Genomic DNA, 23,258 nt, shown 5'->3' with positions numbered 1-23,258 from the left:
GTTTGTCTTGTTCCGTTTGTTTTTGTGGTAATAAATTTGGCAGGCGTAATTCCAGCCTCTTGCCTTCTTGTAAAAGGGGTTGTCCCTGCCTTTTCTGCAGGGCCGGTAGCAGGCTGGTACAGAACAACTGCAGATATATCACCCTGAAGCAGTTGTTTCACATATGTATTGTGTTTCATCTGTGGGAAGTTTGATGACGGGATTGTGTGAACAAATAAGCTTCTTTCTATAATCACTTTCCTTCTGTCTTTGCAACATGGCTATTAAAGTTCATTAGAATAAGCAAGTTATGTCTAGGTTTGAAATGGAAACCAGGGGTTAGTGTGTATGCTTTTTGCTTTGTCTTTGCCACTTCTGTGAAATGTGGGCTCTTCCAACTGAAAGCACACTGACTTCATCATCTGAGAACACCTCCACCCAACTTGTCTAGCTACCTTGCATCCTATTTTTTCTGTCTGATTGAGTTGAATTGCAGTCTTTAAGCATATTTAGGCAAAATTGCTTATTATAAATGCTTACATTCCTTTAGTTTGTTTGTATAGGAGTGGGCTTATTTATCTCTGCATCTTTCCTCAGATTAGTACGAGAAGTGACGGGCGTCAATGTGAATATGCGAGTTGGAATCCACAGCGGGAGAGTTCACTGCGGAGTCTTGGGCCTCAGGAAATGGCAGTTTGATGTGTGGTCAAATGATGTCACGTTAGCCAATCACATGGAAGCTGGTGGCAAAGCAGGGTAAGAGCTCTTGGTCAGAATGCAGAACAGTGCAAATATTTCCATCTGACCATGTGTCAGAGAGGAGCATTTGGCTGTATACAAATAGTATAAGTCCACTCAGAAGAATTGCTAGAGCCACGCAATACTTTCACGTGTTGTTCTCATTTCTAAATCTTCTGCTTACTAAATTAAGGAGACTGAAACATGTTTCTCAGAGTTGCCTTTTATAAATCAACAATTTGGTTGATTTGATTGGACCAATATGGCATGAAACATACATTTGTGCTATGTTTTCACATTAAAATATCCATCTTACCAAAGAGAGACAAAATTGGCTCAAAACTCAAAAGACTTACAAGAATACTCAGAAGCTATCTATTAAAATTCAGTTAAGTGTTGTCTTTAAAGACTTTTTAAAAAGAAAAGAAATGGGTTCACCTTTTCTTTCAAAATCTGAAGGGAGCTATTGGCAGACCGCTCCCAGAAATACTACTAGAATTGAACCAAAAAGATGCAGCTTCAAGATTTCATAGATATATCATCCATATAGTAAAGCTGATGGATGGTTTAGGCAAAATTTCTATAACCTGGCAGCTGCTGAATGCATTGGATTACAACTATGTAAAAATTGTATTATCTAAGAATTATTCAAGTTTAAGTCCAGGACCTCTGGAAGAAACCTGGTAGAGAAGGTGAGTTTACGACTTTCTTGAGAGGATAGCAGAAAATGTTACGAATAGCATTCAACCATTGATTATTATATATGGTTTACACTGACATATATTGGTGAATATTAAGTTGAGCTGGTGAAATATAAGTGTTTTTCCATGAAGAAGAATTTACCAACACAAATAGGTAATGTAACTTTAATGTTTTCTTTTAAATTGCCCATATTAGGAGTTTTGCCCCGTACAGTGGGGAAAAAAATATCATGGAAAAAATGTAGTTGCAGAGTAGGAATGCTGTGCAATCTTATCCATTCTAAAATGTTTACTACTTGATCCCTTTTACTAACAAGTGGATATTACAATTTGATTGTCTTTTGTCTACAATCAAGACGAATCCACATAACAAAAGCTACACTAAACTATCTGAATGGTGATTATGAAGTGGAGCCGGGCTTTGGAGGGGAACGCAATGCTTACCTCAAGGAGCACAGTATAGAGACTTTCCTCATTGTCCAATGCAGCCAAAAACGGGTAAGAACCAAATAGGATTGAAATAATCATTACTGAAACTGCACGTAGCAGAGTGCTAAAGCTAATGTTACGTTTGTATACATTCATACTAGTCTTTTTATATGGGGCATTCTTTCTGAAATCTGTGCCCCTAGGATGAAAAGAACATTGATAAATCCCATTTAGCACAGGCAATTTCTATTTCAACTCCTCAATCTTCACTTTTCCGGAGAAGATTGGGGAACTAATATTTCAATTATTTTAGAGAGATTTCCTCCTACAATCAGAAAGCTCTGCCGTACTTTAAATTATTCTGAACATGTAACACCTTCTATAGTGAAATTTTAAGCTTTGATTCCAGTTTTAGTTATGTCTTCTAAAACCAAATCATTTGTAGGTTTATAAATTTAGTACAAAATTATCAACCAATAAAAATGAGTAACACAGTTTAATTCAGTAATATGTGAGTCAATATTTATTAGACGTTTAAAAATATATTCCTTTATTGCCAGTCATTGTTGGGGAAATTCACATTCTCAAAGTATTTACAAAGCACCTCATCCTTATTTGGTTATTCAGAAATTTTGGGAGGCTATTTTTGTTTAGTTTTATAAATAAAAAGTTATAAATAAAATGTTTCTACATTTCATTTTTTTTCTTCTGGTGCGAGACAATAGTGGAAAATGCTTTTGCATATTTACATGAAGAGTGCCAATGTAAATTGTACCAGCAATTCTAGTTTCCATTATCCCCTATATTAGAGTTTTTACTTGCTAATCTTCTGGTCTGTAATTCTGGGTCTTTTAGTTGTTCAGCAAGCACATTGCTTCATAATACATAGATATTTCTTCTTCTAAAGTGATGACCTTATTTAGTTTCATGTGCATACATTTTCTCTTCTGGAAAAGAAAATAGCTACTTGCTACTCTGAAGGTTAGTTGTTCTACCATAATATGACTTTGTAATATATTAAATCTTCCAAGGTAGAGCAAAAAGCACATGGAGAAAGAAAAGGAAATTCTATAAATAACCTCAAGTATGACTTCAGTTGTTTTCCTTATGGTATAGATTTATAATCTGTGAGGGCATTGCTTAATTTCTGGCCCCTGGTAAAAGTGCTTTTCTTTCAACCATGCTTGCTTCTGAATAATGCAATATTTCTTAGATGGCGTTCTAGGTTTCCTCCCATGAATAGTTTGGGCACATATAAGTCGCCATGCAAATTATTTAGAATTTTTGAATGTATCTTTTCCTATTTATAAAGGAGAAAAATCTACCTGAACATCATCACTTATAAATAATGCATTATTATGTTGAAAAATACTTGAGGTTCTTAAACAGATACTTCTTCATGGTAAACCTGGTGTATTTAATTATGCTTCTTTGTAATCACTGCCCTGAGTCCAGAATGAAACTACCATTTTCTGAAAGACTGAAACGTACTCTTTGAAAGATAGTTGACATCAGTTTTAGGACTGGAGTAAGTAAGATTCCAGTTTCTAATTCTTTCACCAGACAAAACGAGTTGCTATAAGGACTACATTTTCCAAGAGAATTATGAACACATTTGTCAGCAATTTGAATTTGGAAAGCCTTTTGCAGAGAAGTTTTACAATTCTCAGCAACACTGGCAAATTTGCAGAGTGAGCTTTATTTAGTGCAAGCTGCTTGACCTGCACAAACTGCACACATTTTCCCATAGTGTATTGACTGAACGGAAGCAGCAGTACAGCAAGATCTGTTCATGACCCAGAATATGCAGAGATTTTTCTTATTAGCTTGAGTAGTTATTCTCGCTTTTGCCATAGCAACATAATGAGCCTTCCCTCCCCCCCCTTGTCTTTTCTTAGTTTCACTCCATATAAGAACAATCAATAAACATTCATTTGCAGTAAGGGATTTTTCCTTTCCTAACACGACCCTATTCTTTTCCATTACTCATTTCATAAAGGCAAGACATCAGTAGTGTTTAAAATTCAGATTTTTTAGATAAATACTGTTTGCAGAATGCCTGGCTAAATAATATTCGGTCATAGAATAATGTTTTGTTTTTGCTTCCTTTTTTGGCATCTAATGAGATATATTTTTGAAATGTGTAGATTTAGAATCAGTTTTAGCTGGAGGGCAGAAATAGATGGGTTAGGAATGTAAAATAAATCACTGTGGCTATTTCAAAATAAAAAAGTTAAGCAAATACATAATCTAAAAATGATTTCATATTATTGTATTTTTAGAATCCCCAAACCTCTGTGTTGGTGGTTGTCCAATGTTTTTCTTATTTTCTGGCACAAGAAGTCTGTAGTTGGAGCTGTTATAGATTAGACAGTGCTTCTAACATAGTTATATAGAAGTAAAAAGGCATGGTTAGAATTTTACGTGAATTGTTTTGGGGAATTTTCCTGTTTTATTGTGGTCATTTTTAGATTATTTCAATAAACATTCACTCTAGGTGAAATTGTTCTGGTGGTTTTTTTCTAAAGTATTTTCAGAAATTTTTTTCATCATCATCTGTTTAAGTAAAACATAGACATATAAGGACCTTGTCCCTTCTAAAGACCTCAATATTGTACTTGTATACCTTTGTATTATTGAAAATAATTAGTTTATGTTACCCTGAATTATATATGCTAGCATGAAACATAAGAAATCCATCCTTCCATAGATTTGGAAGGATTTTATTTCTCCTAAATCAGCAAAGGTTTTGATCACTGATAATTAAATAAAAATGTAACTATTTGCCCTGCTCTTCTCTGTAGTAATAGACTACGTAAAGACACAAGATTCTTTAAACTTGCAGTACTACATCTTACCTATTATGTTGTTAACAGTCTTTTACTACTTGTGCTTTTACTACTAATTCCAAACCTTATTCTGTATTCTATCTCTTAAATCCTATAATCTGTACTGTGTTCTGCCTTATCTTACTTCTTAACTACATCTAAAGCTACTCTGCTTTTTTCTTTCTGTGTCTTCTTGATCTTCTCTTTCAATGCCAATGACTCCTGTACAGCTGAGCTTCTTTCTAAAGGGCTGGCTTGACTGATCTACAAGGGTGGGTTCATAAGGTGTAATGGGTGCAAGAGGTTCAGATATTCTAGCTCTGTGTGGCTTTTCTTCCACACTTCAATGTTTTTCTCTCCATAAGCATATTTCCATTTGAGCAAACAGGAGCTTGAAAATGAGATCAATACCCAGATTGGTTAATTGATACTATACTCTTATGTAAGTTTACTCTAAAGGGATTGTTTTGTGGGAAGAAAAATCAGGTCTGGTTCCAAGCTGGGAGAAAGACGCTGAAATAAAATGGAGACAGGCTGCAAGAAAGAAGGTCTCTATTTATTTGGTAGTCAGAAACGTCAGTGACACAGCATATTTTTGGGGTGGCTGACAAAATGGGGTTGAGAGTGGATGGGTTTTTATATATTCTTTGGGGCTTTGTGATTGAGATGCCTGTTCCTGTGTAAGAATATATTCTTTAATATTTTAATGGCTGTTGCCAGATTCCTATGGAGTCATGTAGGGGTCATGGCTGGCTCTTCAGGCAAGAGAGGAAATGCAAATCCTAGGTGATTTGTTTGAATGACCTAATCTTGTCAGTTTGGGCTCCTTGCCTATTGTGTTGCTTATTTAGGGTTTCTGGCTGTTCTTTGTTTATGAATAGCATGGTCCAGCTTTCTGAATGGATGCAAAATATCCATTCCTAAAGACTAGTCTCTTCAAGCTTCTGCTTGAGGCTGTTTTCCTATAGCAGGAAGACTGGGGCTGCTTTTTGCCTTTGTTAAAAATTTTCTCTTCTTCTTTAGGGGAAATATTCTATCCTGCTTTTAAATATCCTCTAGTCTAGAATATTTTTATTCTGGGGAGGGGGGCCTTCCCACAGTTTATCCCCAAATATCCTAAACCAATATGTATAGGATTATCACCTGAAACATTTGAGGTACCAAATTTTATAGTCCACTATAAAGTTTCTTTGACTATTTAATATATAAATAATAATTATTTAGTGTATCTACACACACACACACACACACACACACACACACACACACACATCAGTTGGTTAGGACGCCACAGAGATACCATTACGGATTAGTCTGCATTATACTGAGTTTTCAATTTGCCTGAGTATCTTTGACTTAAGAAGCTGTACTCGTAAGAAAAAGTTTCCAAGCTGTGTATCTCAGAAACTAGAAGTTCCATGCTGATTTAGATGCCCTTTCCTATGTATCCTGCTGTCACCAGGTATGGCCAAGATAATGCACCATGAAGTAGAGAAGCATGAGTAATACATTTCAGTACTACAGGAGTTGGAGAGAGAACACAGCCCCAAAGATGCTAATGTCAAATGTAACTTTTTATGAAATAAAAGCAAAAATCTGTTCTCTAGAAACGTAAAGAATATGCTGTAAATCACAATTAATCCAAGTATTGTGTATATTGTATAATATAGTGCTTATGCGAACTGAGAATTAAACTAGCTGTGTATATATTTAAGTTTTGTTTTAAACTTGAAGTAGCTATAAAAACTGCACTTTTGCACAGAGAACAAATGAAAAGTTTGCTTTAATTCTTTGTCTGCTGTCCCCTTTCTGTATTTACAGTCTTTCTAGTCTTCCTCTCATGCACACATGCAGATGAGTACAATGTTTTTTTCTGGTGTGGTAGAAAAGGTTAGGAATTTATAAGACACTTTACATTGAAAACATGTTGTCTGAAGTGCCCTATTTTGAGCTGGCTGTGCCAACCTTTTCATGGCCTGATCTTGACTTTGAAACAAGGTTATTCTGAGCTTGGAACAGTCCATTGCAAACTGAAAATGTATAAGAAGAACAGTATAATTGTGGTGAAAACAAAACAAAAACACTGTTTTCCAAGACAATCATAAATGAGGAAATGTCTAGATAGGCAAAATTAACAAAAATAAATAAATAATTAGTGGCGTCAGGGATTAAAGGAAATAAAATTAAACAGTTTTTCCCAGTTTAATCTCTGTACATGTTTTGAATTTCAGCTCTTCATATAATGGTTGAAAATTTAATTCTTTATCTCTATTCCTTTTTCTAGAAAGATGAGAAAGCAACAATAGCCAAAATGAATCGCCAACGTACTAATTCCATTGGTCACAACCCACCACACTGGGGAGTAGATCGCTCTTTTTATAATCACTTAAGCACCAGTCAAGTTTCTAAAGAAATGAAAAGAATGGTAAGGACGTTCAGTTCTATGGAATATTACTGCCATTGTTGGCAAATATACGTTAAGTGTACATATGGATTCCTCAATTTCCTTGATATTCTGTTTCCCCGAATTGTCCTTACTCATGAAAGTAATTTCTATTTTATTACTCCATTCATGGTTTTTTAAAAATATTTATTTTGATAAAAGTTCTAATCATTATGCATTGTTGCAAGTTGCCAGAAAGTGCTTCTGATGATTCCCCTGCCCCTCATATACATCCTTGTACTGAAATGAGTTGCTGTGTGAAAATTGATTAAGAATTGAAGCTTAGAAATTGCCACAACCACATTATCTCACTTATCACACCTGTTACAAATGGGTGACTAAGAGTGAGGGGCAGTTACTTAGATTCATTGCATGACATAATCTGTGAGAAGTAAATTGCATCAAGCATGTGGTTCATGATTTAATAGCCATATTTAGAAAGAAAGCATCAGAAGAAACAATGGAAGAACTTACAAATCAGCTCCTCACAGAGACGACCATCCAAATTAAACAAAATGGTGTTTAATCCTTTTAGCTGTTGTGGGGATTTGCTATACATACTTTAGCCATAAGTCAGGCCTTTATGGCTGATAATTTTTTAATTGAGTTTGAAAGCATGTAATATGCTTATGGATATCAGGAATCATTGTTAGAACAATTGGCATAGTTCACAAAACAATAATATGTTATCATTTGTTGTTGTCTTTAGAGATATAAATAGGATGGTTAATCCATAGGTTATTCATTGTATAGCAAAATTTTCCAAAATTAAGATGTTTTATCTCCATAAATGCAGTCTTTAAAAAAGAAACATCTGTTCAGTTTAAAATGCTTCACAAGAGCCTTTATTGGTTATGAAATTCAATTATTTCACAAAAAGTCCATTTTGTTTGGCATATTAACTATGCATTAAGAAAAGCTTTATGCAATAAATTGATTTTCCTTTTAATAATGCATCTTTGAAATTTGGTTAGAAAATGATTTTACAAGATACATGTTCACGGTATCGTGCAATAGATCTAATTTTAAAAGCAGATATTCAGTAGGGAAATAGAAATTATGTAATTAACCTTTTGCAGGTATGAAATGCTATATGTTCAAGCTAAATATTGTAAACACTTTGTAATTGCATTTCTTTCTACACATGATGCAAATGCTTTAATTACTTGTAACATTGATTCTGTTTAGAGAGGAATAGATATTCCTCTTATTTAGACAGTGATTTATCAATACAGAGTATACAAAGTGTTTACTCCGACATACTTGCAAATCACTAATATCTGCCTTAGCAAAAAGTGTTAAGTTTAAAGTTTAACTATATATTTTAAAAAGATTATGTACTGAAAATAACCCAAACCCCATTTCAATACTGATAGTAATTCGGGAACTAGAGCAGAATCCTCTGGCAGTTTTGACAATCAGGGCTTTATAGGTAGCATATTTGTTGGCGTCCATTTAGGTTCTGGATAATGGAGGACACCCAGGCACTTAATAGGATTATCTTTCAAGGATGAGCAATTGCTGTTTCCAGTATAACTTAAGAGACTAGTAATTTTGGATGTTTAACCTCAGAACCTAAACAGAAATGCAGCCAGTTTGGTGCACCCAACAAACTGATTTGCACAATATACAGTAAGATTTCATTTTTAGAATAGGAGAAACATCATGATTCTTTTTAAACAAAGGGATCTAACAATGTTCTAAATTCAGTTTTCCTTTCCCAAACAGCTCTGCTCAACAAACTGACTTTTCAAGAGTATCTTGTTAAAGTTATCTTTAAAAAAATAAAAAAGCACCTCTCCTCATTTTCTTTGTTTCCATGAAAATCTACAAAAGAGGCACAGCGAAACATTTGCCTTCCGGCCTTCCTAGCAATCTTAGCTATCATTGACAGTATTTAAGTGACTATGGGAGTTCAGCATCTAGAGGTCATAAGTTCCTTGTCCAGTTTTAAGGAAAGGAAAGCATTTATTTAAAGTAGATGTAAACTTAATGAGCTAAAAATAATTATTGTTATCTCCTTCTGACATTAACAATTAACTAGTTTTAAATAATATAGCTATTGCCCAGTTAGCAATGGGAAGAATTCAGCTACTGCAAGAAGCTAAATAATAAGCTAAATTGGGTGTCTGAATACCGTACCTCAATTCAATTGTACAATATAAATTAGCAGGTTTATAGCCTATGTATTTATATAATGTATGATAATCACTAATTGAATTCTTGGAAATAAAATAAATGCATCTTTGCATATAACAAAATCTAGAAAGGATTCCGTGCATTAGTTCCCACACTGCAAAATAAGGGGAAACACATTCTGGCATCTTCTGCCAGCCAGAGAAAGAAAGATTGCTGAGTCAACTATATTCCAATAAGAACACTGGTTGGAATTTTATCTATGGAATTTTCAGTTTTATTCTGGTATTGTCAAACTCTTACTTTACCTCCACCTTTCCACTTCACTATGTCCTTGGGTATTTTTTAGGTACAATTAGTTGTTTCAATCAAAAATAGTATTCAGTGTGCTTAATGATAATAGGACAATAAAATACAAATGATGTTAAGATTGAAATGTTAAAATTCAACACTAAAAATCATACCAAAGATTGATATGTACACAAACAAACATACACAGAGAAACACACACACACATGACAGAAGTTTAAGAATCTTGGGGACCTGCTGTTTCTCAGGAAGAATAAAATATTTAAAAATAAATTATTTGGAATATAGATTATCAATCACATAGGTTTCAGATTATAGAGAATTAGAAGATGACTATAAAATGGGCAGCCCATTGTGGCAAAGCGTAATTAAAAACTTGAAACTTTTTAAGATCAGAAACCAATCAGCAAAACATATACAGGTAGTCCTCGACTTACGACCAGAATTGAGCCAAAATTTCTGTTGCTGAGGAGACAGTTGTTAAGTGAATCTTGCTCCATTTTACAACCTTTCTTGATACAGTTGCTAAGAGAATCACTGCAGTTGTTCAGTTGGTAACACAGTTGTTAAGTGAATCTGGCTTCCCCATTGATTTGCCTGTCAGAAGGTCGCAAAAGGTGATCACTTGACTCCGGGGCTCTGCAGCCATCATAAATATGAATCAGTTGCCAAGTGTCTGAATTTTGATCATGTGACCATGGGGATGATTCAACGATCATAAGTGTGAGGAACAGTCATAGGTCACTTTTTTCAATGCTGTTGTAAGTTTGAACCATTACTAAACGAACTGTTGTAAGTTGAGAATTACCTGTATGTCTCAATAAAAAAAGAGCTATCTGAAGTAAGATAAATGATTTGAAAACAGTGGAATGGAATAACAGTAAAAAAAAAGATGGTACTTTTTTCGGAAGGACCTGCACTCTGAGAAAATTGCACTGATTCCTTGCGCATTAAAAGCATGGGAAACACTTTCCTGAAGGAAAATTGTGCACTGCAGTTTTAAATATATGAGACTGTGTCCTCTTAGCTCAAAGTTAAGAATACATGATCTCAATCATTCCATTGTATTATAGGTATTAATATATTAACATGGTTAATAATGTCTCTGAGCATTCCAGTTTAGTTTCTAATGATGTCCATATGGTTTTTCTTTGCAGAATTATGGAAATGACTTACCATTATCTTCTTCTGAGATTTTTTTTTCCTCTTGCAGTCCAGTCTACAGTTCTAAGAATTCTTAGTAGCTTCTTGTCAAGCTACTTACAAGGTTTTAACTTTTTTAGATAAGCCGATGTTAGAGAGATGCTGTCACCTAGCTGTGTGCGCCACAATTACACTTTCCTGTCTTAAGTACATAAACCGGATGTAAACAGCGTGTGTTGACTGAGGTGTTAGTGATTACTTCAGATTTATTTTTTTTAAAAAAAGGATCATCCATACTGTATTTAATATTAGGCACATAAATGTTAACTATACAGAGCAAAAAAAAAAGGAAGCGTAGTGTTTCAGAGAAAAGAAAATCCTCTTAGAATAACTGTAGACATTGCATAGCGACTGATGAGATAGCAATACTGTTCCATTAAGCTGAAGTTTGTAAAGTATTCTGGGCCCTGACCTGGAATAGATAAAACTCCATACTCTTGGCAAGGCATTTATCAGCATGATGTTACAAATGGATGTCCCCTAAGTGGTTTTGCATCAACTGTAATGTATTCACTGTCATTTTGTTTGGCTAATTAGCATTTTTCTCTCCTTTTCAGGGTTTTGAAGATCCAAAAGACAAGTAAGGAAAGGGAACATTAATTATTCTTTTTTATTATTGAAATGTGAGAAGTTTGTCACTGTACAAAATAGAGTGCTATCTTATTTTTGTGCTTTTCTTTGGGGTATTTTTTCTCCATAAATAATTGTTAGACGTTAGAATACATATCACCCTGCCACGGATTTTAGCTTTTATTATTTTATGTAAGCTTTAATAATTAATCATACAGATTCTTAATTTATCTAAAATACACCATCAATCAAAAGAAGGCAAGATAACGTGAAATGTTTTTTTTATAAAATGAGGAAGACTGACGTGTACTAGTGGTAAAGAATTTGCTTTGGACAAAGTACCAGCTTGCAAATACTGCTAAGCTAGTTCATTTTCTTAAAATATTAAACTAGACCAATATATTATTTGTTCAGTAAATCTTGATTTTAAAAAGGTGGTTTGGTTTTCAAAAAACAGCATGGATTGTTGTACTTAGAGGCTATATCTCAAGATATAACCAAGCAGTTGTTTTCATTACAACCCTCCTTTGTAACACATCTAGAGTCTTAGCTCCACTTCAGATTGCACAAAAATGGATGACTGAGTAGGAAAGATGTAGGAACCCTTTAACTCATCTCTGTATATCCATATATGTTTGGATATTCTCTTTGTTGATTGCTGATTATAGTCTATAAAAGGCTGTGGAAAATGCCTTCTACATCTTGGTAGTTTAAAGCTTGGAGTTTTCAATTTTAACAATAGTTTTTAGATTCACCTCTAAGATGTTATTTATTGGAAATAGTATGTTGAGCTTGTAGTAAATTGGCTAATCAAAGTAGAAGAAAAAAAATACATAGTTACCAGATCTTAGAGTAATATGAATACGGGAATATGGGTGGTAAAAAACATTACATAAACTGATCCCCCCTTATTGTTTTGTCTGTCAAGATACCAATTTCCATGAATGTCAAGGGACATATTTACAGCAGAAGACCTGAGCATCCTTTTTTTTTTTTCCTTTTTTTGGCAGTTTAGTTTTTGGAAGGAGAGAGCCTAAAGAAATTTGAAAGCAAAAATATCCTTGGCACTCTGACAAAATTATAATTGGAAAAACATGCTGGAAAAGCCTAGAATACAAAATGAATCATCATATTATTTTATTGTTGGATAGATTTGAAAACTGCTGGTTGATAATTATGAAGTATGATAAGAGAATATATGCACTCTCATACCCATAGAGGTAAAAAGGGAGTCACAATTCGCATAAGGAAACTACATAAATGTATTACATAAGATAATCAATTTAATTTATGAAAGAAAACAGTAATATTGTATTTTATGCCTTTGAGTCAGTTTGATTCCTGTTGATTACACAGGCAACATCTGTAGATTTTTCTTGGCAACATTTTTTTTGCCCTTGCCTTCTTCCTAGGGCTGAGAGAGAGGGACTGGCCCAAGGTCACCGAGCGGGTTTTGTGCTTATGGTGGAACTCTGGTTTCTGGTGCTTTAACTTATACACCAGACTGGCTCTTGACAATCCCATTAAAGTGTTCAAAATTACAGTATTAATGGGGGAAGTTGAAAGTATTTATTCAGGATCAATACTGTCAATATAATGACTTCCTTTTAATATATTTTGAACACATTTTTAATAATAAAAAACCCCATTTATCCCTACTCTTCATTTGGTTTTGTTTCATGCTGTAAGGTGTGTAAATAGTATGGTAACTTACACTGCAGGAAGTTTTACTAGGAAATATTTTCAGAAGCATACCCTTGTGTTGCTAATTTACCATTAACAAAGAAAAATTCCTCTAAAAATTTGATGGATTGGGACTGATGCCAATTTAGACCCCCTTAATGTAACAGTCTTTTCTGTTTTGAAAAAAGAAGTTGGCTTAAAACTAGGGTCTTGTATTCACAGATGGAATGGTTCCTTTGGATTACAGGAGGTGTCTGACTGAATAGACCAATTCTGTTGGCAGAAAGGAGAAAAAAAGTGATATTTTTAGATTTCCCCTTCCTACTGCAGTCCCCTGACTTCCAAAAATCAGAGACTGCTTCCACCAGAGGCAAAAACATTGAATCCAATTCGGGGGTTTTAGACCAAAAATCTTTATCTTAATTAACATTTCTTGCTTAATAAAAATAAGGCATACTTTATTTTTTCCCCTATTATCCAGGAGTATCCTCTACCTGGGATTACTTCTCTGTAAACCTACATCATCCATATTTATGAAAATAAGACTGATTTTAATAAATAAAGAGCATGTTTGGGTTGCTGTTGCCTATATTATGTGTGCCAACTAAATTTGCAATGACAGCTGGCATCTTTCAGAGACTAGTTATCTAGCGTGAGAGAAGAATGGCAGAGAGACAGAGAACTCCAAAATAATCAGACGAGTGACTGCCTAATTAAAGATATTTGATAGTATTTTTTTAAAAAAAATTGTGATGATGCCAAAGAAAATGTAATGAGTGCTACATTGGCTCTGAAAATCTACAGTGAATAATTGAAGAACTGAGCCAGACTACCATTTATTAAAAGATCTTGTGGTTTGCACTAAATTACCACCTTCTTAGGAATGAAATAGCTCTTAGAGGTTCCACAGAAGGTTAAGGCGGAATATTTTACATTCTTTTATGGTATGCAATGGGTATGCCTTTTAATACCTTCCATTATATCCAAACCAGTGAAAAATGTAGACTACAAAACTCTTTGTCCTTTCTGACAAAAGATGTCTTCAGAATAAAAATAGTTGCAGAAATCCTTATTAGATTATTTAAGGGTGAATGAATGCTGAAGTGCCTTGATGTATTTTACAGTTTATAGTATCCTGAAGGAGCTGTACTGAAGGGGGTGAAGATTCATTGTACAGGTAGTCCAGGACTTACGACCATCCATTCAGCAACAGTTCAAAGTTACGATGGTACTGAATGCTGGTTATGACCAATGCTTGGAATTCTAGCCATCCCAGCATCCCAAGGTCCCTTAATTGCAATCTGGGCATTTGAAAACCAGCTGGCATTTATGACTGGTTGCAGCACCCCACTATCACGTGATTGCCATTTGCAATATTCACTGCTGACTTCTGCAGAAAGTCAATTGGGGAGCCGGCAGGGAAGTTACAAGTGGCTCTGATAAGTCCCCAGCGCCCTCCACTTGGGCTGTGCTGACCACTCATACACCCCTGTGCATCTTCCCAAACATTCCCGAACCTCCCTTACCGCTTGTGCAGCCCTGCTCAATCCTCTATGAGCCTTGCCGCATCTCACTCCCTCAGGCCTCAATATACCTCCCTTGTGTAGCCCCCCTCCCTTCATGCACACTCCCCTATCCTCATTACACCTTCCTCATGCTGCCATGCACCCTCTCTGACCTTTGCAGAACCTCTCTCACACTCTTGCCACTCTCCTTGAGCCTTGCCAGGTCTCCCTCGTGCATCTCTGTGCATCCATTGGCACTCTTCTCCTGCCTGCCAGCCTGTTTGCAAGCTGCCTGGAACTCGCATCTTCCTGCCAGCTTCCCCCACTGATCTGTTTGTGGGAAGCCAGCAGGAGGTTGCCTCATCTAAGAACTGTGGGACTTGGTTAACTGTGGCAACCAGGACTGCTGGAGTGTCATCACTAAGTGATGTGGCCATTCTTTGTGACAGAAATTCCGGTTCCAATTGCCATAAGTCAAGTATTCTATACCTTTCTCCCACTTTCTCCTGAGACAGGACTAAGGGGGAGGAAATGATGTTACTGCCTAGGGGAGGAGATACCTCCATTACATTTTGGGATAATGAGCCCAAAAGAGAACTCAAGGGGAAAAAAGTTTGAATAAAGGAGTGAGAGGCTAAATTAGATAACTTGGTTATAAGTATTATTGCTTGTTGTATGAATTTCCACCACATTTTTGTCAACCCCCAGGTGAGCTAGGTGCCTTGTGTCTGCTGTGGAAAAAGGAGCCAAAGAATTGTAGAATGGGACATAGGGGAGGTGCTGTTGAGAGTGGGATCTTACATCTGGAACGTTCTAGTCCTTTTGTCTTAAGTAATAACTTTAAAAAACTTAATTGGCCTCTACTGTATTCTGTTGTTTCAGAAATATCCAGGAAAACATGAATCCAGAAGATGAGGTAGATGAGTTTCTGGGTCGTGCAATTGATGCAAGAAGTATCGACCGGTTGCGTTCAGAGCATGTTCGCAAGTTTCTGTTAACGTTCAGGGAGCTTGATTTGGAGAAAAAGGTATGTAAGGATTGTATGGGTCTATGAAATCCCCTAGCAGGAGCCAAACTAGATATCAGGGCAGCAAATTGGTGTGCTTAATCATAGTTCTGTGTAAATTCATATGAACGTCCAAAAGAGGTACCTAATGGAATGTTTAGAACCTCCTTCTATTTGAAAACAAGAGTTTTATCTCACTAATGCTATTGATTTTCCCCCCCTCAAAATAGTCATTTTCAGTACACAAATGGATGCAAAATTGAGAGTGATGAAAGTGGGACAGTTCAACACTTTAGGCATTTATACTGTAAATAACAGTTCTCTACTTGACCATCATAAACCACATGCATACATATATACATGTATGAATGTATTGTATGTATTATTGAAGTTTTGCCACAAAGTAAAAACAATACAAACATTAAGTTAAAGATAAGAGAAATAGAGAATGGCAATAGCAAAGTGAAAAATAAATTAAGAAAAGAGATAGAAAAGAAGGAAAAAGAAAAAATAATAATAAAGTAATAGGTCCAGTCTTCTTAACAACAGTCATAAATACATTTATATTTTGCTTTCTCTGTCTGAGGTTACAGAATTTTCCTTTCCATAATCTACTCATTCTAATAATAAAAATGCATAAATCATCCATTCATTTTTTTCAGCAAAAAATCCATATGGAGTTTCTAGTCAATAATAAATGCAATAGTTGATCGTTCTCTAAGCAAACAAGTTAATTTTGCCATCTGTGCTAGTTCTGTTGTTTTCATCAACCATTCTTCCATTGTGGGTATTTTAGACCTTTCTATTTGTGGATATGTAGTTGTCTTGCAGCAGTGATCATATATAAAAATAATTTCCCATGTTTTTTCCTAGTTGCTTGTCCATTAATCCCAACAATAAAAGTTCTGATATCAGCTGAATCCTAGTCTTTAAAATTCTTGGTATCTGCATATGTAATTGAAAGCAAATTTTTCTGGCTTTTTAACAAGTTTACTAGAAATAATGTTGTCCACATTTCCAACATTAATTTTAGGTATCTTTATACATTCTAGATAATTTTTCTGGGGTTGTGTATCAATGGTACATCATTTTATAAAAATTATCTTTAAGATTGTAACAATGTCAATGTTAATCATTTCTTTAACTTGCTTGTCCTCCATTTCAAATTTCGGCAAGAGTTTATACATTACACATCCATCACTTGTACATATAATTCAACTGAAGATTCTGTCCACTGTTGTTCAGTTCCAAAAATCCTATTATCTACCTTAAATCTTTCTCTTAACTGTGCATACAAAAGCCATTAAAAATTAAATCCCTCCACAACCAGTTCTCTTGAGCTAATCTTATATTCATTATGTTCTTGTTATAACATCTCTCAATAGGTTAACCATTTCTATGCTCTTTCCTATAAAATGCTTTTGGGCTGAAACCCATAAAGGCATTTGTGATCACAGAATGTTTATATCTATACCATTCTCTCAGTATTCTAATATTCTAACATAATGTCCCAAAGGTGCTTTCTTTCAAAAGGCAATTGGACTTCCTTGTATTGCTTGAAGACGTTTCGCTTCTCATCCAAGAAGTTTCGTCAGTTCTGACTGAATGGTGGAGAATGTATGGATTTATATTCCTTGCAGTCATCTGGTTGTTAGCCCTCTTCCTGAGTTGTTGAGGCCACTTGGAGGTTTATCTGTGCCCTCAGGATCACCTGAATCCTGTAGTCAGCCATTTTTTCTGGAAATCTGTTCATACTCCCTCACCGTTTGAAGGGTGCATAGCTAAATGTCCATGGAGACCCTGCAAATGGTGTGGGAGTATGAAAAGAGGTCTTTGTCTATTATCCACAAAGACTTTCTGCAAGGCAAAAATCACCACTGGTCATTGTTCACAACTGTAGTGCCATCTCTGCGATTTTAGACACAGCTAGTCTGCCATAGAACCTCACCTGGAAATGTGGTCCTCATGACCGTCCACAAGATTTAGGCAAACACATATTTCAAGACTTGGATATGTTATTTTCACATCTTTTTAAGCTTCATTCAAATAATTTTTTTAAAAAAAATTGCCTCAGCAACTAGAAAAAAGTTACTTTTTCATGTTGGCAAAAAGTGTATGTTGTGAACAGTCTCTTTTCAGTATAGATAATGTTCAGAAAGTTTTTGAAAGAGGTGGTCTTGCATTAAATATAATTGGCTTATGACTTTTTACCTTCTTTCCCAGTAGTTCAGGTATCTATAAAGATGATTGTTTCAGAAATCCCTGCTATCAATCTGAAAACCTTTTTATCAGTGTCCAGAGAACCTTACAGTTTAGTTAATACAGCAAGCCAAATTTGGTAAGAAGGACTTGTAATAAAAGGCTATTAGTGGCTCTTATAAAATTGCTAGATTTCAATTTATAACATCCTTGACTATTGATCTCTACAGCTGGTGGGTCTGGGATTCAACAACATCTAGTAGGTCATAAATTGTTGCCAATGGATGGGAGTTTTCAGGGTTTTTTTAATGAAATGGTTTCTTTCATTACAGTATTCCAAACAGGTGGATGATCGATTCGGTGCATATGTGGCTTGTGCTTCCCTAGTCTTCCTCTTCATTTGCTTTGTTCAGATAACAATAGTGCCACAGTAAGTAGATCTTTGTACATTTGCTTATCTTATATCTCTTTATTGTCTGTCTGTGTTTGGCTTTATTGCACTAAAGCAAGATTGTGTAGCAACTAGTGGCCCTGACATCCTTTTTATGGTTCTTAAAAACTCCACTACCTTTTCTACTAAATCTCAGTGGAACAGTTGTCCAAAATGACCAGCAGAGTATCTCATCATTTTAGCATTTAATATGTATAAAGAAGGGCAGGTTGCATTTTAAAACGAGAATTATAACTGATAAATTATAAGAATTGTAAAAGTAGGAACAGATCACAGATAGGTAGAATCAAACTTGGAGTTCTTGGGTATAGTTAGAAGGGCACTTACTTTTCTAGGCTGCCCTATCTATGTTTCCTGGTAAAATACATGGGAAAATCCCATTGGAGGAAAATTCCAAATTAGGGTTAGGGTTAGGTCACCATGAACTCATAGAGCAAAATGGACATTGCGAACAAATTCGAAGATCTTTGGTACGGTTAGGAGGGCACTTACTTTCTAGGCTGCCCTATCTATGTTTCCTGGTAAAATACATGGGAAAATCCCATTGGAGGAAAATTCCAAATTAGGGTTAGGGTTAGGTCACCACGAACTCATAAAGCAAAATGGACATCGCAAACAAACTTGGAGTTCTTGGGTATGGTTACGAGGACACTTACTTTTCTAGGCTGCCCTATCTATCTTTCATGGTAAAATACATGGGAAAATCCCATTGGAGGAAAATTCCACTTAGGGTTAGGGTTAGGTCACTATGAACTCATACAGAAAAATGGACATTGCCAATGAATTCAGAGGTCTTGCGTATGGTTAGGAGGGCACTTACTTTTCTAGGCTGCCGTATCTATGTTTCCTGATAAAATACATGGGAAAATCCCATTGGCGGAAAATTCCACTTAGGGTTAGGGTTAGGTCACCATGAACTCATACAGAAAAATGGACATTGCGAACAAATTCGAAGATCTTTGGTACGGTTAGGAGGGCACTTATTTTTCTAGGTTGCCCTATCTATGTTTCCTGGTAAAATACATGGGAAAATCCCATTGGAGGAAAATTCCACTTAGGGTTAGGGTTAGGTCACCATGAACTCATACAGAAAAATGGACATCACCAACGAATTTGGAGGTCTTGCGTATGGTTAGGAGGGCACTTACTTTTCTAGGCTGCCTATCTATGTTTCCTGGTAAAATACATGGGAAAATTCCATTGGAGGAAAATTCCACTTAGGGTTAGGGTTAGGTTACCAATAACTCATAGAGCAAAATGGACATCGCCAAGAAACTCGGAGTTCTTGGGTATGGTTAGGAGGGCAATTACTTTTCTAAGGTGCCCTATCTATGTTTCCTGGTAAAATACATGGGAAAATCCCATTGGAGGAAAATTCCACTTAGGGTTAGGGTTAGGTCACCATGAACTCTTAGAGCAAAATAGACACCGCAAACAAATTCAGAGTTCTTTGGTATGGTTAGGAGGGCACTTACTTTTCTAGGTTGCCCTATCTATGTTTCACGGTAAAATATATGGGAAAATCCCATTGGAGGAAAATTCCATTTAGGGTTAGGGTTAGGTCACCATGAACTCATACAAAAAAATAGACATCGCCAACGAATTTGAAGGGTTGCGTATGGTTAGGAGGGCACTTACTTTTCTAGGCTGCCCTATCTATGTTTCATGGTAAAATACATGGGAAAATCCCATTGGAGGAAAATTCCACTTAGGGTTAGGGTTAGGTCACCATGAACTCTTAGAGCAAAACAGACATAACGAATGAATTCGGAGGTCTTGCATATGGTTAGGAGGGCACTTACTTTACTAGTCTGCCCTCTCTATGTTTCCTGGTAAAATACATGGGAAAATCTCATTGGAGGAAAATTCCACTTAGGGCTAGGGTTAGGTCACCATGAACTCATACAAAAAAATGGACATTACCAACGAATTCGGAGGCCTTGCGTATGGTTAGGAGGGCACTTTCTTTTCTAGGCTGCCCTATCTATGTTTCCTGGTAAAATATATGGGAAAATCTCATTGGAGGAAAATTCCACTTAGGGTTAGGTCACCATGAACTCATACAAAAAAATGGACATCGCCAACAAATTTGGAGGTCTTGCGTATGGTTAGGAGGGCACTTACTTTTCTAGGCTGCCCTTTCTATGTTTCCTGGTAAAACATATAGGAAAATCTCATTGGAGGAAAATTCCACTTAGGGTTAGCGTTAGGTCAACATGAATTCATAGAGCAAAATGGACATCGCCAACGAATTCGGAGGTCTTGCGTATGGTTAGGAGGGCACTTACTTTTCTAGGCTGCCCTAGAAAAGCACTTAGGGTTAGGGTTAGGTCACCATGAACTCAGAGAGCAAAATGGATAAACATTGCGTTTTTTGTTTTTGTACTTGCTGGCAAAAAATTGCTTTATAAAACCCAGCTGAAGGCCTAGGACTAGGGCAGGGGTCGGCAACCGGAAAAAGGAAAAGAGCCACTCAGAACCGGTTCCGTCACACAAACAAAAAAGTGGGAGCCGCAAAAAGTGCGCGCGCGTGCGTCCACTCACGTGCATGCGCAAAAAACATTTTGCGCATGCGCAAAATGGGAGGCACCTGCGTGGCGACGGGTCTCCCCTTTGGAAAGGTGCGCACCGTCCCGTCCGGAGACCTGCCGCGTTCGTCAAATGGGGCCAGGCCGGCGCACGCAGGGGGGAGGGGGCGACGGGGGCTTTTCTCCTAAGAACAGCGGCTTTTAAAAGTGGGAGGGTTGGAGCGCCGCGGGCAGGTCCGGAGAGGCAGGGGACAAAGCCCTGCTTGCCTGGAGGGGGGGCAGAGAAGCAAGTTGTTGCTGCCCACCTTGGGCGGCTCCCGCCCTTTGTTCAGGCGCCAGCATCCCAAAGAAGCCCGGCCAGGAAGCCCGCCCCCCGCGCGCTTTTCCGGAGGGGGGCAGAAGGAGGGAGCACGTCCCTCCCTTCTTTGTCTGCTCCGCGGCTGCCCTGCGGGAGGGGAACAACGCCTCGCGTGCCCAGCCTGGCCCCTGGCCCCGGTGCAGGGGGCGAGAGAGGCAGCATTTGGGCCGGGCCAGAGGACGAAGCCGGACCGTGCGAGCTGCGCTCCCCCCTCCCTCCGAGCAGAAACCCGGTCCTTGCCGCTCCCGAGGATATGTGAGGCTGGGGGAGCCGCCCTTCCCCTCGTTTGCCCCGGCGGACACTCCTGGCGCTGCTGCTAATGGGTGCGATTCCAGCCGGAGGCGTCAGAAAGCCGCCGCCGTCCTTGGGAGAGGTGCGCACGCACTCTCCAAACCGCCGCCATCCCGTTTGCACAGCTGCCGTGTTCGTCAACGCGGCAGGTCTCCGGGCTTCCTTCGTGGGAAGGGGAACTCTCTGTGCTTTTGTGTGTGCGTGTGTGTGTGTGTATGTAAAGCACGAGAGAGGGAGGAAGTGGGGGGGGAAGCGAGATCTCAAGCCCCGATGTTTCCTGCCTTCCACTGCCGGCGGCCGCCCCACATTCTTAGCATTCCTAGGCTGTGACTCCGAGGTCGTTGTCGCCCTCTCCGCTGAGCAGCGCCGCTTGGAAGAGAAAGGGAGCAGGACAGGCACGCTCGCCCCAGTGGAGTGGCCGGCCCTCGTTTTAGTAGCGAGACAGTAATCGCTCCCCTCTGCCCCCCCAATGCTCCCGGTTCTCCCGTTCGCCTGCCGCCCCGCTTTCCTTCCTGAATTTTGCGCTTCCTTACCCAACTCCAAACTTTCTCTAGCGCCCCTGTGCTTTAGGAGGGGGAACCAAAGGCGGAGCCGTTTCTCTCTCTCTCTCCCCCCCCCCCGCTTTTGCCGCTCCCCCACCCAACCAGTATCCCGCTTCTCCTTCCTCGGCAGCTTTGCAGATGGGCCACACACACACACACACGCACACACAAAAGCACAGAGAGTTCCCCTTCCCCCTTGTACAGGAATGAAAGGCCCCCCGAAGGAAGCCCGGCCTCTTCACCGCACCTTCCCTTCTCTTCCAACCGGGAGCCCCGCAGCAGCGTTTGGACAGCGTGTGAATGGGCGAGCGTCGCCGTCCCCAAACAACGCAATTCGTTGCAGCGATGCGGACAAGAGGGAAAGGAAGTGCAGCGGCCGGACCGCGCTTCCGCCCCGCCTCCCCAAGGGCTCGCGCGCGTTACCTAATGGCTTGCGCGTGGCCTCTCGTGAGGTTGCTGCCCCTCGTGAGCCCGCTGGCTGACGCTGGCTCAGTCTCTCTCTCTCCCTCCCTCCCTCCGTCCCTCCCTCCCTCGGTCTCCCCCTCCCCCTTTTCCGGCTCAGCCCCACGTCACCAGGAGACCAAACGGGGACATCATGGCAGAGCAGAGGAGACACAGGAAGCGGCTCCAGGTACCGGGCTGGCTTATCTCCTCCCTCTTTTTGCAACCGCTCTGCGGGATGAGTTTCCCTTTTCCTTCTGGCTCACCCCCCCTCCCCCGCCCGGTCACCCTTCCCTCCCTCCCCCCCCCTCCGCGGTCCTCCGAGGCCGCCGCCAGTCAGCATCTCTCCTGCCGTTTCTGCGACTTTTCCGTCCCCCCCGCCGCCGCTCCCCCTTCCCCGCGGGGCCGGCCGCATCCAGCGCCTTCTTCCTCTGAAGGGGAAATCGTGGCCCTTCCAGTTCCCGCTTCTCTGGGCCGAGCGCCGCCTTGAAGGTTTGGAGATCTGCGCGTGCACCTCTCCAAAGGTTTGGAGATCTGCGCGCGCACCTCCACCCGTTCGGAGAGGTGCGCGCGCACCAGGCGACTGGGAGCCGCAGGAGACGGCTCAAAGAGCCGCATGCGGCTCTGGAGCCGTGGGTTGCCGACCCGTGGACTAGGGTGACGGCGCACCTGCAAACAGAGAGACTTCTGCGTGGCACGTGTGCCATAGGTTTGCCACCTCGGGTATAGGGTCTCCTGCTTGATCAGGGAGTTGGAATAGAAGACTTCCAAGGTTCTTTTCTACTCTGTTAGTCGGTTAAATGAAATCTGCTTCAGCTGAAGCTCTCCAAGAATGCGTCTCCTACCTTATCCGTGAAATTTCTCAGGACTTTTAACTATCACTGTGAATTCTTGTGCTGAACCACAAAAGGCAGAACT

At 38.9% G+C, this 23,258-nt stretch overlaps 1 protein-coding gene across 1 annotated transcript in view; it reads left to right on the top strand.

Moving 5' to 3' along the window:
* ADCY5 (adenylate cyclase 5) overlaps positions 1–23,258 on the top strand; it is a gene marked incomplete at its 5' end in the record, with an annotated part of 239,681 nt that overhangs the window by 186,853 nt on the left and 29,570 nt on the right. Inside the window, 6 exons of the mRNA XM_081313004.1 lie at positions 577–735; positions 1,775–1,916; positions 6,960–7,100; positions 11,324–11,346; positions 15,407–15,551; positions 18,062–18,159. Coding sequence (XP_081169130.1) covers positions 577–735; positions 1,775–1,916; positions 6,960–7,100; positions 11,324–11,346; positions 15,407–15,551; positions 18,062–18,159 — 708 coding nt within the window. The remainder of the gene's footprint in view (positions 1–576; positions 736–1,774; positions 1,917–6,959; positions 7,101–11,323; positions 11,347–15,406; positions 15,552–18,061; positions 18,160–23,258) is intronic.

Source organism: Vipera berus (assembly GCF_964194415.1).
Source record: "Vipera berus genome assembly, chromosome: 1".
NCBI classification, from domain to species: Eukaryota; Metazoa; Chordata; class Lepidosauria; order Squamata; family Viperidae; genus Vipera; species Vipera berus.
This window is presented reverse-complemented; position numbering and strand designations above follow the sequence as displayed.